General features: G+C 43.0%; 1 protein-coding gene across 2 annotated transcripts; it reads left to right on the forward strand.

The window, feature by feature from the left end:
• Positions 1-7,437: 7,437 nt before the first annotated feature.
• On the forward strand, positions 7,438-15,941 carry zfand5a (zinc finger, AN1-type domain 5a). 2 transcript variants are annotated; one of them, XM_048983871.1, is made up of 6 exons: positions 7,438-7,836; positions 10,740-10,914; positions 11,181-11,286; positions 12,191-12,294; positions 13,323-13,451; positions 13,676-15,941. In XM_048983871.1, the coding sequence occupies exons 2-6, from the start codon at positions 10,755-10,757 to the stop codon at positions 13,822-13,824; spliced, it is 648 nt and encodes a 215-aa protein (XP_048839828.1). In that variant the 5' UTR covers positions 7,438-7,836; positions 10,740-10,754; the 3' UTR covers positions 13,825-15,941. The 2 variants fall into 2 exon arrangements, with proteins under 2 accessions (XP_048839828.1, XP_048839819.1); XM_048983862.1 differs by having other exon boundaries at positions 7,439-7,598.
• Positions 15,942-17,303: the final 1,362 nt, after the last annotated feature.

The raw sequence follows: 17,303 nt of genomic DNA on the forward strand, positions 1-17,303 counted from the left end.
GATACATGATGCATCTGTGCCATTTCACTGTTTGTTTGTATGCACAGACATGTCCAGAAAGAAGACCACCCAAAAAATCTTGCCCTGGGGGCCATTATAAGAAGCGCACACCGCTGTCCATTATACTCTTTCATAAAAGTGATGAGCCTTATGTTTTGTAGCTAGAATTTCTTGAACTATTCATTATAAAATAGTTTGTGTGCATGCATGTGTCACAACAGTGGGGATTATGGGGCGGGGAAGCAGGAGAACCAGAGCAGGGAAATGGGGTGAACGCAGGGTTTGATCAGGACAGGGACGGATTACAGACCGGGCCAGCGGGGCCGCTGCCCAGGGGCCCTTGGGGTGCAGGGGGCCCGTGGGGCCCCTAGCCCAAAACAATTTGCAACGCTTATCAACAATGTATTTTCGTTTGTCTATTTTAGAGGGCCTACATTCTTTGATCCTCTGCCTACAAGGGCCCCTGACCCTATAGAGAGGGCGTTTGGCTGCCAAGGGCCCTTGAATTGTGGTGGTTGTGGTGGTGGTGCTGGTGGTGGTGGTGCCCAGGGGCCCACACAACCCATAATCCGTCCCTGAATCAGGAGCAATACACTCAGGAACATGAAACAACGTCAATTAGAGAACTAACGAAACCAAACGGACACGGACTTAGATACGTAGCCACGATTTACACAACTCGGCACAGCTGAAGACGCGAGGATTCCACACAAGGCAAACAAGGGGGGCGTGGCACACAAGAGGATCAGAACGATCAGGACATGACAGCATGCATATTGGATTCCATTGCTTGTATCCATCATATTTTCTGCATTTCAAATGAAACACTGAAGCACAATACGATAGGTCTCTTCCCAAAAGCATAATGCTGTTTATAGTTTTCTCTAAATCCGAAAGCTATTTTTTCAAAAGTCATGTGAACCTTGGCATTCTTAGGTTGCAAAGGGAACTGCTTCATTTCTTTTTTCCAGCCTTCACCGTTACAGGAAGTTGTTGCTGACGTCAGATCTCATCTGCAATGTAAAAACAAAAGGGAAAAAAACACTCCTTAATAGCTTTAGCAAACACTTGTCTTCCCTTAGGGGCTTTGATGTTCAGTTGTAACCTACAAATACGGGTAATGCTCAAACATAAACAACAGGAGTCACATGCCTGGCTAGCATATATAGCAGAATACAATTATGTTATGTTAAATGACATCAAGTCAAGGGATTGAAAAACATCGTAATCAATAGGAAATCAATAGCAGAGAAAACGCAAAGAACAAAAAAGGTAATAAACAGGCTCCATTTCTTAGCACTTAGGAGGAACACATATAAGCTGAATAATTCCTAAACGAAACTCCTTTTTTTTTTGGAATCTGGAAGTTTGGGCAACATGCTTTTGTTTGCTATTACGTTGAATGTTTCTCTAATGAAGAAGGTTTGCAAAGAGCTTTATTTTAGGGTCAGAGAGTTAAGGTCAAATACTTATCTTTACCATTGTGTGCTGATCAATTGAAGAAGTATAGACATGCTAGACATGCAAAATGCATCAATAACATTTCTATACCCCTGCTATCTAATAAGGCCACATTAGAAAGATTAATATTTCTGAAAGCTAGGATGAAAACAGATGACATACATGCAGTGTCTCAGTTTTGTCAATCAAAGCCTAACATTAACTTAGGTAATATCTCCTGCTATTTGTGATCAAAGTAACCGAAATCTTGGACACACTGAACTCCGGTCAACACACGGCCATAGACAGAATGCAGCAATGGAGCAGCCGAACTTTGATCAAAGGAAGCATGCCTTTGAAGCTCTGGATTGATCCTCCAGTATCTGACATCCTGCTTAGTCAGCACTGGGTGAATTATACCAGCACTTGAATATTTAATATTAAATTACAAGTAAGATGGACTGAATGGTCTTATCTTCTTTGCAATATTCATGATAACCTTTATGCTGAGATCTCCTGTGCATTTTGTGTTTTCAAGGCTATCAAGGTTTTCAATGAATGTGCCTCAGGCAAAACACTGGAGAGCCAGAACGGAATGTGATAAATGATCACACGGCATCCCACATTTTCCTGCAATTCTCACTTTTAAAGAACAATAATAAAGCCATCAGTCTTTTAGATGAAATGAATAACACTGTGCTTCTCATTTATGACTAAGGGCTATATTGCATAATTGAAGCTTCGGTTTTTCTTACATAGCCGCTATTTGGAGTCCCACAGAGGCGGGTGAGGAGTTCTCGTGCGCGCCACATATCACTCAAATTAGCATTCTGTCGGACTTCCTTCGACAAACATAGCATTAGTGATCAGTATGTAACATAAGTACCCTGTATTTTATTATAAAGAATTTCCTGAGGCCTGAGTGTGACTAATCTTAAACTATGAGTTTGGTTTGTCTCTCTAATTTATGCATGATTGTACAGAGAATGGTAAGACATGTTTACAGTATTCCTGGGCAAACTAAAGAACGGCCATCAACACGGGCAATGCAACTGGACAAGCTACTGTTTTGTGAGGGTAGACGGTTAAATTAAATGCACTTTGAGAAGCAGACCAGTATTGCGCAAGACCTCTTACACTTGCACAGCGTGGTTGGGGGCAGGCGGGGGAGGGGGAACTGTACTAAAAACAAAGTCCTCAGGGGGCGTGCCTGCTACTGAAACCGAATCACATGGCAGGTCCTGTCGGCAGACGAGAAAACAAAAATAAAAGCCAGGGCGTCCTGTACACTGGGGACATCTGCTCCAGCACTACCAAGAAGGAGTAACAAGAGTGCATTTATTCACACACACCCCCCAAACACCAAACACATACCCTCACCACCACACCTATACTCATACATTGCCGCTGAAGTCCTACATTTAAAAAATACGCTGCAGGCTTGCCACATTTTCAGCAATGCACTGGCGGGGGAAACACCACACAGTGTCTGTTCACGCCTCTCTTTCATTACACTGACTGTTCAGTGACATTTTCATAGGTGGTCTTTTCATGCAGTGTAAGACCAACGGGCTAGTGTACACCACGTTGCGTAACTCAAGGGATTTACTTGGAACTAGGAAGCTGACTTTTTCTGGAGTACGGCAGCTGGAAAAAGAGCATTTATTTCCGTGGACGAGACCTTTCTACAGATGCTTTTACATTTCTATGCCAAACCCTAAGAGCTGAAGGCACATATAAACGGGCCAGAAACAAAGATTCGATTTATATTTAAACAGAAGCAGAAAGGAACATGTATGGTTAAGTAACAGCATGATCTCCACAATTTCTGCTTCACCAATGCTCCAACATAAAGTTTTAATTAAAAAACAGCTATTAAAACCAACAGTCAGGCCCCTGTCAAAGCTGTAACTTATTTTGCTTTGGACACATACTAAATTGCTTTATTCAACTTGATTTGGCTCAGTTGATAACCCATCACATGCAGAGACCCCTGGCTCTGATTCCCAGCCCCAGTTGTGTGTGTAAGAAATCCGCATGGTCTACCCATGTTGGGCAGGTTTCCTTGGTGTACTCTCACCCCCCCCCCCCCCCAGTCCAAAAACACACGGTTAGATGAATAAGGGTCTTTATATTGTCCATAGTGAGCATGTGTGCTATAAGGGCCTGTAGCCCCATCCAAGGTGTTCCCTTGTCTTGTCCCATATGCCTTCCGGGCTTGGTTCCAGGAATACCAAGGCCCTGTAAAATGAACCTGATACAACTTCTGAGTGGAATAAGTATGTTCCCCTGCCAAGCATACACTCATATACAATTGAGTTGGTAATAAAATGTGCATTCAGACTTAGGCAGGGCAGCACAAAAACACACTGTATAGCACTGTGACCTCACACTTGTAGGGTTGTGGGTTTGACAAACTCGCATGTCCTCCTTGTGTTTTTTTGGGATTCTTTCTGACATTCTACTTTCCTCTCATAGTCCAAAGACATGCACTTTAGTGGATCGATGTCTCATTTATCCATAGCGTGTATCTTCTTATGACCTGTCATTCCATGGTGGCTGCCCTGTGCTTTCTAGAACAGGCCCAATAATCACCAATGCATTGTATAAGCAGTTATTAAAATAGTTGAAGACATCAGCAAGAGGCTGTCTGGCTTAATGTATACCAGCAAAGATCCAGCTGAATGGTAACTGTCTTGAGGGACTATAACAGGAAGATCAAGAACCATAAAACACAAACAAACAAATATCATAAATGTACACTATTTATGCCTCTGAACAGCATATTAACAAAAAAAATAACCAACCCACCAGTCAGGAAATTTGTGAGCACAATGAACAGAAATATTTTGTGAGCAAAACTTTCTAAGGATCAACATAATATAAAAAAGAAAACAACCAACCTTTTTACCCCAAGATTTTTCACTCTCGGGCCTCATTGTCATCGTATCACTTAGACGTAAGTAGAGGTAATTCAGTTTGCATCAAATGATTAAGCATGGTCCTACCCCACGGTATCTAGACTGGATTGACTATAAGATGACATGACATCTGTGCGACACAACTTATGTAAGAGGATAAAAAAAGACTAACTTCTAATTTACTTAGCCTGAGCCGCACACCTTAAGTGTACATCCAGAACATTTACATCAGCGGGAGCGTTGCTTGTTAAGGGCAGCGGCGTTAGTCGCTACGTCACCTAATTGTTCATTCGGACGAGCTTCTGAGAGACACTGAAACCACAGAATAATAATTCGTTCGCACTAAGTAAATTGTGACGGCAGAGCCTCAGGATATTCGTGGCCTCGCCGGTGTAGTGGCGCATGAAGCAGAGATGGCTCAGCAAGGCAGGGCAGCGACTGCGCCCCAGCAACACCCAGCTGGCAGTCAATTAGCACGGCCAGCTGAAGACAACTCAGCAGGTCCACCCCAGAGCCTCACAGAGGCCTCCCACACCAAGGTAATGAAGGAGACAGACAGACTATGCGGATCTTGTCAGAACCAGATTCAGACCGCTTCCCTCCTGCTTGGCTCACTCCTCATGGCCTTGTCTGAAGGTGCCATATTGCACCCCCCCCCCCCCCCCCCCCCTAATGGACACTGGTGAGACGAGAACCTGGACTCAAAAGGCTGCACCTGCTTCCCCTGGTGAATAAACACTGAACGGCTTCCTCTGCCTCCGGGTCCTTCCTGCATGTGACAAATACTTGTTAATACACCACAAAACACATTAGCTACAATAATTTTACATAGCACAGGTAAGACTCAGAAATGAATAGGCCCAATCAATTTTAAATTGTAACATTTTAACAGTTTCATAAATAATGCTCTGATTGCGAGTCTCAAATGCTGGATTTGTGTTTTCTTGAGAGAATGCTATTCAAAATATGGGAAAGATATATGAACAGAAAATTACGAAACAGGTGACGTGCTGGAACCCGCTTGACCTGCTGATTTTGGTCGTGCCTATCCATTACGTCAAGACAGCATTCAGGCCTCAGTCACAGAACTGCTGCGGAGCCTCTGACAGAAATGAGCTACGCTACCTCTCAGGAACCTGAAACTCCTCCAATAATATCAATGACATTTCAGGCCACGTCTGAAAATGGCCATGCATCATGTGCAAAAGCACAAAAACGGCTTCAGAAATATTCCTTTTGGGGTACCGCTCCTCTTCACATACTTCTAATATTACGCAGACAGGTAAACTCCTAAAATATACTCTATATACCAGCCCCCCTCCCCCCCCCCCCCCACACACACCCACACACATCCTACAACTATGTATTAAGACTCATCTGGTTTAAATGTGGGCTGAAAATAGTTGTTCCTTATAATTCCATCAAGCTGATTGTGTGTAAAGTTACATGCACCAGAATATCTTGATGTTCGGTTTAGGGGGGAATCAAGTCATACACAGGCGCCCATCAGGATGCCATTCATTTTCCACACTCACAATCCTAAGTGTGACTTTGATTTCTCTCATTTTTAGCATATGTACCTAACCTAGATGTATCATTTCTGGAACCTGATGTCTGTTTTGTTTTATTATGTGCATTTTATGTGTAATGACATCGAAACTCCTGCCTTTCGTGTTCCTCCCCACTGCTTTTTAAACCCGTCTCCACTCCCAATCCCAAATAATGTCCCGATCATTCCTCCCATACCGATGTGACGTAGTGATCCTTATAGGTGGAGCCTGCCTCAGTTCATTTAATTCATAGTTGTGTCTTAATGTTCAGGGTTGCTGCTCGGGGAAATTACAAAATTTACAGACTCACCTGTGCGTGAAATCATGCGTAGACAGTGGAGCACTTTGGAAACCAACAGCTGCCGGAAACTGGCCATTCGTAGCACATCTGGACATTCCTGTTACCCCTGTGGGCATTTGGTGGTGAGGAACAATAAAGAGAAGCTTATCTCCTGATAAGCCCCATGCCTGAGAGGTATTCTGAAATTTTAGAGAACTTTCTCAGAGACCCAAATATGTCCAAGGCACAGAGAAACAAAACTGTGTGAACATTGCCTGGTTTTTTGTTATTAAATGGAAGACTGAATTCAGTAACTGCTGAATAATACCATCTGTCCTGAGACCCAGAGCAAAGACAAGAGGAAAAAAAACAGGATGAGAACCACATCACCACCGTAAATGCCATGCTGTGAGATGCTTCTGACTTAGGATTAGTATTCTATTTCAATTTCAGAGCTGTACCACTGTTTTGACTGTGTTTAAAGGGACAGGCCTACAATTCTTTTTTAGCAAATTTTTAAATTTTACCTCCTGTGAGTCTAGATAGTGACATTCTGTCTTCATTGTTTCATAAACACCCTACAATTTATGTGAATTACATAATATTTGTTTTAACTGGATATTTAATTTCATATTTAATTCCCTTTTCGGTTCAGATAAAATGTGGTGGAATGTGACAGTCTGCATTTGGAATGAAGAGAAGCACACCAAGTTTTGAACCAATGATAAAACCAATTTTGTGGTCTAATTAAAAGGGCGGCATAATTTCAACATTACCTAAGTGATAAATAAATATATTAAAGCCTGCGTAAACAGCATGTGAGAAAGCCCCCCCACCCACCCCCAATCCAGCCATCACCCACACCAACAGATGATGCAAAAAAAATGTTTTAGTTCTCCTTAAGCAACATTACGCTCACGTCGGCGCTTTTTATACTGCCTAAATATGGTCACATTTCCCGAAAGAGAATGAATGAAGTTTTGCAACGGAGGTAAGCAGGTTCTCAAATGTTATTTACTTGCTGGTGTTATTTTAAGCATTGTGCAACGTCCTTGGGCAGTAGTGAGTGACGACGGCTATCCCTGGCATTAGTCCCCGCCCATCTAAATTGAAGGCCGAGTGCTGGAGTTTCGGTGACAGCCAATCGCGACGTGTGATTCTCCCGTGACGACTGATTTTTAGTGACAACCAATCGAGAGTCGTGTTTCCCCCGTGACGTCTTCGCCACTCCTCTTACTAAAGAAGGAAACAAACATAGGGCAGTCAGAGAAGAGGAAGGGCTTCGGCTGAGGGGAATTTTTTTTGTAGGAGATACGGAGGAGAAAAGAGCGTCTTGCGGACGGGAGTCGTTCGACATTTGAAGAAAACTCGACTACACATTCGTATCTGTCCATTATATATTGAACTGTAAGTGTTGGCGACTATTTTTTTAAATTTATTCTTTGTTTTTAAGTTGGGAGAAGAGGAGAAAGGTTCGCCCTGAGAATGGAGCCAGACGGCGTGATATGTATCTGGGTCCAACTTTAAAATGAAGATTCTATCTCTTACCGAGAGGGTAGACCGGCTGTGTGTCGTTCAGAAATGAAATCGTGGCTTTTGGTGGTTTCGGTCGTTTTCTTTCCAAAGGCCGAGAACACAGGATAAGGTAAGGGCAGAAAAACGAACAGGAAAAAGTGGTGGAGCACAGACAGCACTGGGCTAACCAGAAAGGTGATGTCGTTAGCACGGCCGTTTGGGTCATTGTCTTTCCTGCAGGGCCAGCTGGCTGGTGATTTGTGTCAGACGTGGTCCCGTATTTGTCAGATATCACATACTTCCACCAAAGGGTGACTGCTTGGATGTTTTTCTTTGTTTGGAAAAACGGGTAGCTGCTAAGATATGTCTTCGTCCTGCTAGCTACATAGCCTGAAATATGCGTTGTTGGCCCGACACGATGCCGTCTTTAAGGTCGGGGTTACCCTGGTACCACCATAATAAAGTCGATTTAAATATATGGAGTCTGTTAACATTCATTCCACCTAAGGTGGTAACTGTTTTGTGGCCGTGATCGAAGGCAGTCGTTAGCGGGTGGTAGCTAACTGCCGCTGAGCGTCAAAACAGGAAGAGGGCGAAACAAAGAAAGACAAAGCGCGGCGCGCCGAAGTCGAGGATCTAGCCCAATTCGAGTGTTTGCCACATGCCTCCTACTGTATTACCAGTCGTTATATAAATAATTCTTTCTTCAGTCGCTGCGTTTCGTTTATTTTCTGGTTTCTTTTTAATGATGAAGCTCAAGATCGAGAGTTGCCCCGTCTGTTGTCTAACCATAGCATGACTCAGTATTTTTCAATGGGAAAGGTTTGCGGCCTTTAGATATACCTGTTTATTCATTTGATTGTCTGGATGTGCTTATTTTCCCGTGATGTATAGCTTGTTTTATTATTTTGGCATTTCCGAGTCTATTGAATTGGAGAAACCTGGTGGATGCTGTGCGGTGGAGAAATATGTTTAGCGTGTTAGTATGTATGTGACTGGGCTGCTATTATTCCCCCTGCCAGTGTCTGTGTTTGACGATCAAGGTAAATAGATACCTATTTACATTTCGATGCTGTTTCAGAGAGACGCAGCGAGTTAGAATGTAACTAATTCGTTCGACGTGTTGACATTTTCAATACGACACCATAACCGGTTTTACGCTTATTTACATTTCATACAATTCAGATTTGAAAATCTGAATTCTGTTTCAGTGAGGTGGCCTGCTGCTGGTTGATATTCGATTTCGTATTTTTTGGAAAACAAACTAATTACCTATACCTCGACATCCCCTTTTATTTCATGTCACTCGATATTTCACCACTACATCCTATTCGGACCAAGAAAGCAGCATGTCGCGGGGTCTCTTATTTGTATTGGCGCTATAGCCAAATATAGTTTTCCGTCTATTCATTTTGTGTGTGCGTGCGTGTCGGGGGCGGACGGCTGCCGAGCGTACGCCGTCCTGTGTAGGACAGCTATACTGTGATATAAATAGCACGGGCGCTCTACTGAAGGATTTTATTTTGAACCAGCGCCCCCCGGACCAGTGTGTCACATTGCGGCCTTGTGTGGCTTTGTGACTGTGCCGCCGTGAAGTACTGCGATCAGCAGGTTATACATGTGATGGAACGTGATACCCGGGCTTTCTAGGGAAAAACCATGACGCACAGTGTATGGGCTTGTTGGGGGGGTGATGCAATACTGTCAGCCAAACAAGAATCTCTTGTCTGGTTTTGTTGGTCGGGAGATCTGACAACTGCTTCACCCCTTTGCACATGAAACTGACACAATCTGTTTCTGAGGGGATGGGGGGATCATTGAGGTTTATGCTGGAAAGTTTCACATGCGCTTACCTTTTTGACCAGGCGACGTGAGAATTTTAAAGCCTGTTGGCTAATTAATGCTCAGATGCATCCTCGAAATGTAACTGAGAGGTTTGAAAATCACCACAATGTCCTTCAATGGTGTCTTAGTTGTGTTTGAGTTTTTATGGTGGATTTGGAGCATGATGCACAGGGAATGTGTCATGCTTGGCACACCATTGATGTCTGGGCTTAAGGTGAACTCTGTACCCTAAGTACCATAGGCTGAACTTGTAAATTGCTTTGGATAGCTTCATGTGCTTCGAATCTTCTCTCTCTTCCCCTAAATGGTTGACCAATTGTGTTCCACCCTCAGTACCCAGTTTCTATTATGCCAGGCAAGGGTGTTCCATTTGCGCTTGTCATTTCCTCACTTGTATGCCGACCTGGGCCATGCCATTGGCAGCCATTGTTCCGTGAGCCTGCATTTCTGGCCCCGCGGCTATGTTCATATTAACCACACAAAGTATGTTATCTGCCAGGTTAGTCGAGCTGAACGTTCTGCGTGTTGTGGTGTATGTTGGAGAAAGGCTGGAAAAACATGCATGTTGTGTTTGGTCGATGACGGTCTTTGTGGTTGATGACCAACTGGAACCGTCACCGCTGAAATACCAGCTTTTGGGCAGCACGTGGGTGCCCCACCTGTAAAATGATGCGAAACCTGGTGAGCTGGCTGGTGGTTCGTGTCAGAACAAAGTAGAAAATTGTGTGCGGTTCTACTTGGATGGGGGCAGCAGCTTGGGCACCAGTGATGTCTTTCAAGGTTTTGTAGAGCAGTTTGCGTAATCAAACTATTCCAAAAGTATGTCCGTCAACACGTGTCTTATCTTTCCATTAAATGAATTCTTGATGGATGGTCCTTTCCTTTACGCCGATGGTGCTAGCTATATGTTTTTCTTTTTTTGTTCTGGCTTATGTCTCAGGTAATAAATGTCGCCTTGCATTAAATCACTGCCTTATATTTTCAGCTCTCCGTATAGCTTGATTTTTGTTTGGTTTTTTTTTTTTTTTTTTAGACAATGGTCTAAAATTAGCGATATTCAGATGTGAGGGGTCTCACATTTTAAATGAGGGAGTTCCTGGTTTTCATGAATGTGTGTTTCCAGTGCTGGATGAATGTTTTCCCCCCAATTCCATTAACTGGTTCTTCGCCTGATTTTTTTTTCCTCAGGACTGTCCACCAGACATGGCCCAGGAGACAAACCAGAGCCCAGTGCCCATGCTGTGTTCCACTGGCTGCGGCTTTTATGGTAATGCCAGGACAAACGGCATGTGCTCTGTCTGCTATAAGGAGCACATTACTAGACAGCAGAACAGTGGAAGAATGAGCCCCATGGGTTCAACAGGTAAGCAGCAACTTACTCACTACTTGTCCTTTCATTTGTCTAAATGGGAGAGAGCATGTCTCTGAAGACTCCAATCAGTGCATTGGCTAAAAGTAGTATTAGTTGAATAGTTGAACTTAAATTCTGGCTTGTTTAGCAGAGAGAACTTGCAGTATGTGTTCTGTTTTTGGTGGTCACTTAATGTGGCAGTGGATTTGTTTAAGGGCTAAATGTAATAAAGCCTAAAGAGTGTCAACAATATCTTATCCCCCTTCTGCTAACATCAGGTAGTGCAACCAGCAGCCCCACGGCAGATGCTACAGCCATCCAAAGACTAGAATCGAGCCTAAGTAACTCAGACGTTTCAGCCATCTCTGTCGCAGACACATCTAGGTAAGGATCTCATGACTGTCTCCCAGCCACACCTGTGCGGTTTGGGTTTTGTCCAGTAGGTTCTCAGAATTTTCAGCCTCCTTCCTGGGATGCCCGTGTGGCTCCCCATTCATTGTTGATGTTGATGCCAGCATTGTCAGCTCACCTGAAATTGTCTGGTGGCCTGAATATCCATTCAAATCTGCAGACGCAGATCTTCAAACTAAACATGTTTTATCTGTGGCATGTCAAGTTGGGAAAACAAATCAGAAAGAGATACGGCATTGAAAGCGATTTAGACAAGGGTGATCACTGTCACTGGTGTACCCCCGTGTTCTCTGTTGGGTCCTCTCCCATTTAACAACAAGTTCTGGCATTGATGGATGGTGATTTTTTTGGGTTGCGGCAAATGTGAAAGTATTGTCAGGAAGTATGACTGATTTCAGGTATACGAAGGCTTGAGGGGCGACGATAAAGCTGGCCCCAATGACTGGCTTTATTTTTAGTGCCATTTTGAGAACAAGGTCAGCAAGAAAAGCAGGCAGCGCAAAACATTGCATGGCTATATCCCCTATGAGCTGTATTATATGATCCTTTTCTGTATTTGAGCTTTACGGGTTTTTTCTGTCTGGTAATTCAGCACAGCAATTTTTAGTGATGGGACACATGGGTATTTAATTTTCCAAAACTTTTGGCATTATGATTCTTGATTAGGGATTCTTGGGGGTTTCATTCATAACCTTGGAATAGAAGCAATTCCAAAGTAACTGCCATGTCTTCCAATCCCCCAATATTTCTGTTGCCAAGATAAGGCCTTTGTCACTAAAATGTGTGATAATGTGATATGTACTGGGCACACTTAGTCTCATAGTTGATTTTTTTTCTTTTTTTTATTATTCTTATTTTGTCCTCTTGTCCTGTTCAGAAGTACATCTGCATCGTCTTTGCCAGTAACGCAACAAATGACAGAAATGAGCATTTCCCGTGAGGACAAAGTAACATCGCCAAAGACCGAGCCTGTGGAGCCAGGTAACAGACGCGGCACATCTTCGGTATTCATGGTATTCACACCCATGTGTTGTGTGACTGTTATCTTGGGTGCTTTACTCTACTGTAATTGTAACTGCTGTGTGGGCTGAAGCCCGGTCCATGGGGAAAGGGGAAATTAAGTGGATCGAATGTGTTTCACTACCTTGATAAGCACTGCATCCCTCGTTCCCCACTATGAAATTTAGTCTCAGGTTGGAGTGTAAATGGACTGGTTTATGTTCTAGCTTCCTCCTTTTTTGGATGCTTGCTGAGCACACAAATGAACTCCAGATGGACTTAAATTCTTGCCTCAGCCTTTTTCTTTTTAAACTCCAAAATGTGGGATAGCAGAGTTCTCCTTTACATACTGAGTTGTCTGACATGACACAAGGGCTTATTTTCTTTTACAGTTTTTGATAGCTTTGCTTTGGCAGGCTCTGTTGGCTTCCAAAGCTGCCAAAGAACGCGTGTGACTACTGTACCAAGCTAGTGCTGGATTTAAGGCAAGATGTTCCAGGACAGTGTACCATGTGATTTGCCAGCCTGTGCACTGAGACAGGTCAAGCATTGAGGGCATAACTGACAGCAAACAGCTCCCCCGTTGAGTAACTAGGACAGCTGTCTGAGTGCTTGCCCACTGCCAGCACCCTGCATACCTCCAGTACGCGAGAGTCCCCCAGAATGATCAAGGAGCACCATGATCAGACACGGGGCTGTTTGGGCATGCCGTGTGATGTGGGTCAAGTCCAACCTCATAAGAATATGAACGTCTGTGGGCCCTTGAGCACTGCTACAGGTTGCTGGTTCCTGGCTCGGTGCCGAGCTTGTTCGCTCATGTCTGTGTCATGGAGAACAAGATGAGTAGGCAAAAAGAGAATTTTCCCATGGGGGATCAGCGAAGTGTTTAATTTTGTTAAAGCATATAGTATACAACATTGTCTGGAAGTTACAGTAGATGGGTTTATTTCTGTATGGATACAATGCAAATTTTGAAGCTGATGAAAATGTTTTCTGTGTTCATTCCCCAGTTGTCACCCAGCCCACTCCCTCTACCTCCCACTCGAGCTCTTCAGGTTGTGACGATGCCAAGGCCCCGGAAGTTCCTAAAGCCAAGAAGAACAGATGTTTCATGTGCCGGAAGAAGGTCGGCTTAACAGGTGAGAGGCATAAAAAAACTTGATATCGTTATATTTGATTCCTGGGAAGGTGAAGAATGGGAAGTTTCGTGATTCATTCTCCTGTGATCAGGTCTCGGCCTTTCTGTGTTCTGTAAATCAGTTTTCATGGTGAAACAGCAGAACATGTTCATTCCCACAGCACAATTATTGTTGGCTAAATAAGAGTATAAAGTTGGTTAATGGGCTCATCTGTTTTGTTGCAGGCTTTGACTGTCGGTGTGGAAACATGTTCTGTGGATTGCACCGTTACTCGGACAAACACAACTGCCCATATGATTACAAGGCAGAAGCGGCTGCCAAAATCAGGAAGGAGAACCCTGTTGTAGTGGCCGACAAAATCCAGAGAATATAAAGACTCCTGTGTGTGACCTTTGACCTGAACACTGACACAATGGGCTAGAGGACATCGTTTGTTTGTGTGTGTATGGGTGGATTATCTTTTGTTTTTTTTTTTTTTTTTGTAAATCACAATTTTAAATTCTATACCGAGCTGATGCATGATTGATCACTTTTCATATAAAATGCATTTAAAGCACAGACTTGGGCATGATGGTTAAATGTCCTCCCCAAAATTTCCCAATTTTAATTCTTGCGTAAATTGGTGTTTGTGCCAAAACAGAACCAAAATGAATATGTCTGAACTTGAACATGTTTTATTTGGAGGTACCAGACTGGAACTGGGTGTAGGGGAGGGTCTCATTAGTTCCCTATAAAATGGGTGATGCAATGGAAAAGGAAGTGCCCCCCTCCCCTTCCTAAAGTATATTTATGGGGTACTATGGAAAACGAAGTGGGTCACATGAATCTAAGGTGAAGATCCAGACCTTTAGTATTGTTTTCAAGCTGTCAGTATCAGATTGTGGTGGTGTGTGGCATATCATATGCTCTTGATTGAGATTGACAGTGGCTTGTCACCCCCTCCCTTCTTAAACACGTTTTCCGAGTCATTTGTATGAGCTTAAATGTGTCATTGGTTCCGTTAACGCTCACCTAATACTCCTCCTCTCCCCCCCCCCCCCCCCCCCCCCCCCAAAAAAAAGTTCTGTTGCAATATTGAGCCATGGGGAATCGTCGTGTGAAAGACGGAGGGTTATGTGCACCTTTTATAGTCTCTTAATAGCCTTTGTTTAAAAAGATTAGCCTGATATTTAGCCTGCGGTTTCCTGAAAATGGCACCCATTTAAAGAAACTCTTCCGCGTCAGTCTTCTCATGTAGTCATTCCCAGCCAATATCTGGCCAGCATATAGCTTCCAGCTGTTGTGCTGGTAAAACTGAATTTAGTTTTCCAAGAGAATTGTTAACTGTGCTAAGGAACAGAGTGGTCTCTTACAGGGCCGAACTGTCGGTTTATCTCTAGGTGCTTGATGTTGTGCTATGGCTGAGTCATTTTTTTCCAAAACAGAGTACAGACTAAATCCTTTGTGCCCAAATTGGATATCATCATTTAGAATACTTTTAAGAATATTCCTTACCCAAATATAAAATGACTATTTTTAAAAGGTGTATAGCTTGAACTGTTCTTTTCTGTATTGTCTTCTTTTTGTAGTTTTGAGTCTCCCGTTTTTTTTTTTAAACCCTAGCTATGTGAAAACGTCACTAATTGAAGCCGGCTGTGTACGTTGTCTTGCAGTTAGCTGTTGTGATGGTGGTTTAAGGCCTGAAATCACGCCCACTTTGCCTGCTCTTTTACTTTACTTCCCTCCCCCTCTCCTTGGGTCTTGGAGTGTAGTATTAATGAGTGTATTGCATGGATTGCTTATCTAAGGCAATGAAAAAAAATAATTGAATTGTAGAAATTGGCAATATACTTCACTAATGCTTGGTCAATATTTTCACCTTTGTAATGCGTTTTAATTTTTTTCCTAATGTCTAGAGATTGTGCTGATATGTACGTATATATTCTGTGTATGTGTACTCAATGGGTTTATGGATTAGGGTGCAACTCCAAACATTTTGTGCATACAGGGGTGGAGAGAGCCCTCATCACAAATGGAATTGTGGACCCAGAATCGGACTGGCTGCTCTGGGTGTCCCATTCGAGCTGGATATTTGTGTGTTTGATACACTTCTAAACATAATCCAGGGTGAAGCTTATTGACTTAAGTGAAAGATGCACTCCTCCTCCTCCTCTCCTTTTCCCAGTCCAGGGCTAATGTGATGAGTCTGCTCCTTTGGACCCCTGTGAATTTCTATACTTAGTCCAAGTCTAATCTAGCGGTGTGGTAACACATTGTATTTTCACAAGTGTCTTTTATGGTTTTTTTTTTTTATTATTTAAAGGCAAGTGAGGTAGTCGTTTAAATTATGTACCATTTAAGTTTTAATTTTGAACTTAGTTATGCAAATTTGTACAAACTTTATATTTATGCATTACGCCTAATCTTGTTTCCCCAGCATTAATGCAAAATATCATGTAAATAAACGTTATGTACAGAGAGACATTAAAGTTTTCGCTTTCTGTCTTTGTATTGCTGTATAAATGCATAAACTCTTTTCTACTAAAAATGGTCATGATAGGCCACGCCAATGGCTACAAATTTTTTTTTTTTTTTTCTTCCTTATTTTGAAATGCCCACACTCCTGTTGACTTGGGCTTAATTTGACTTTTCAAATCTTTTAATTTTGTCTGAGAACTTAAGTTTTGTCTGGCCTACTGTTGTCGGCCTCCGGAATGTCAATTCTCTCTTCACGTTCCGTCCCCCTTGGGGATTTTTATGGGTAATTCATGCAGATCACTTGCATTCATTGTCTGTCTTCTGGCTCACCTGTGGTGAACAAACCTGTCACCCACTAGGGAGCAGGGAAACAGGTGTATGTATTTTGTCAGCTGTCTGGACAGCTGTAATGATGGTTAAGCAAAATGAGCTGAGGTGTGAACCAAGGCTCCCTCCCGCTGTCCAGTACGGAGACATTCAGGACATCAGTCATACATTTGGGTTGCTGTCAATTTGGCAGGTGAAAATACCAGTTCCCAGGACTTCCAGGTAAAATTATGCAATGGGGAATACAGCCACAGGTCTGTGCAGATTAACCCCATAGCTTTCTCTACGGCTCATTTGGAAATGATTCTCAGTGTTGCACTGTGACCCTGTACTGGACGAGCAGAACAGGTGGATATTGAAAAGAGATTTCTGTTATGTCAGAATGACATTTTTGCCCACACTGTCAAAAAGTACGACGGCTTATCTTTGAGCTAGTCCTTTGCCCCCCCCCCCCCCCCCCCCCCCCAGTGATTCTTGTCCTAGATGGTGCCAGCTGTCCACATTTACTGCTTTCTCTGTGCCTGCATGGGGCACAACTCAAAAGGCACAACCAGGACGTCTGGTAACAGATGTTCTGCTCGCATGAATGGGGCTCAGTTCTTACTTTTGTGGGAGGTGTGTGTGGTGTGCGAGTCACTGAAGGAAGTAAGCAGATTACAATGCACTCCTGTTACTCAGAACCATCCTTCCTTTGTGGTATATGTAATAGTGAGCAAAGAGCTCTCGGTTGGGAATACTCCTATTAAGAAATGTTAATAGTGAGAATTGTATGTTTGTTGCTGTACATTCCCACTGCTGAATATTACAATTATTTTTAAGAGACTGGGTCACATGGTGTACTTTTCCAAACACAACACAAATGGGGTGAAGAGCCTTTCAGTTAGCTTAATATCATAGAGGTTAGACTGCTTAACATGCTCAAATAGAATATTACACACTTGTTTGATTACTATCGGTATGTTTTCTAAACGCATCAGATGATTCCATTACTAGCCCATCGTTAATCATGCATTGACTCATATGATCAGTCCTTTGTCGGGTTCTCTTTAGTATCATCCCAGGTCCAAC

Source organism: Brienomyrus brachyistius, chromosome 2, assembly GCF_023856365.1.
Source record: "Brienomyrus brachyistius isolate T26 chromosome 2, BBRACH_0.4, whole genome shotgun sequence".
Lineage (NCBI taxonomy): Eukaryota > Metazoa > Chordata > Actinopteri > Osteoglossiformes > Mormyridae > Brienomyrus > Brienomyrus brachyistius.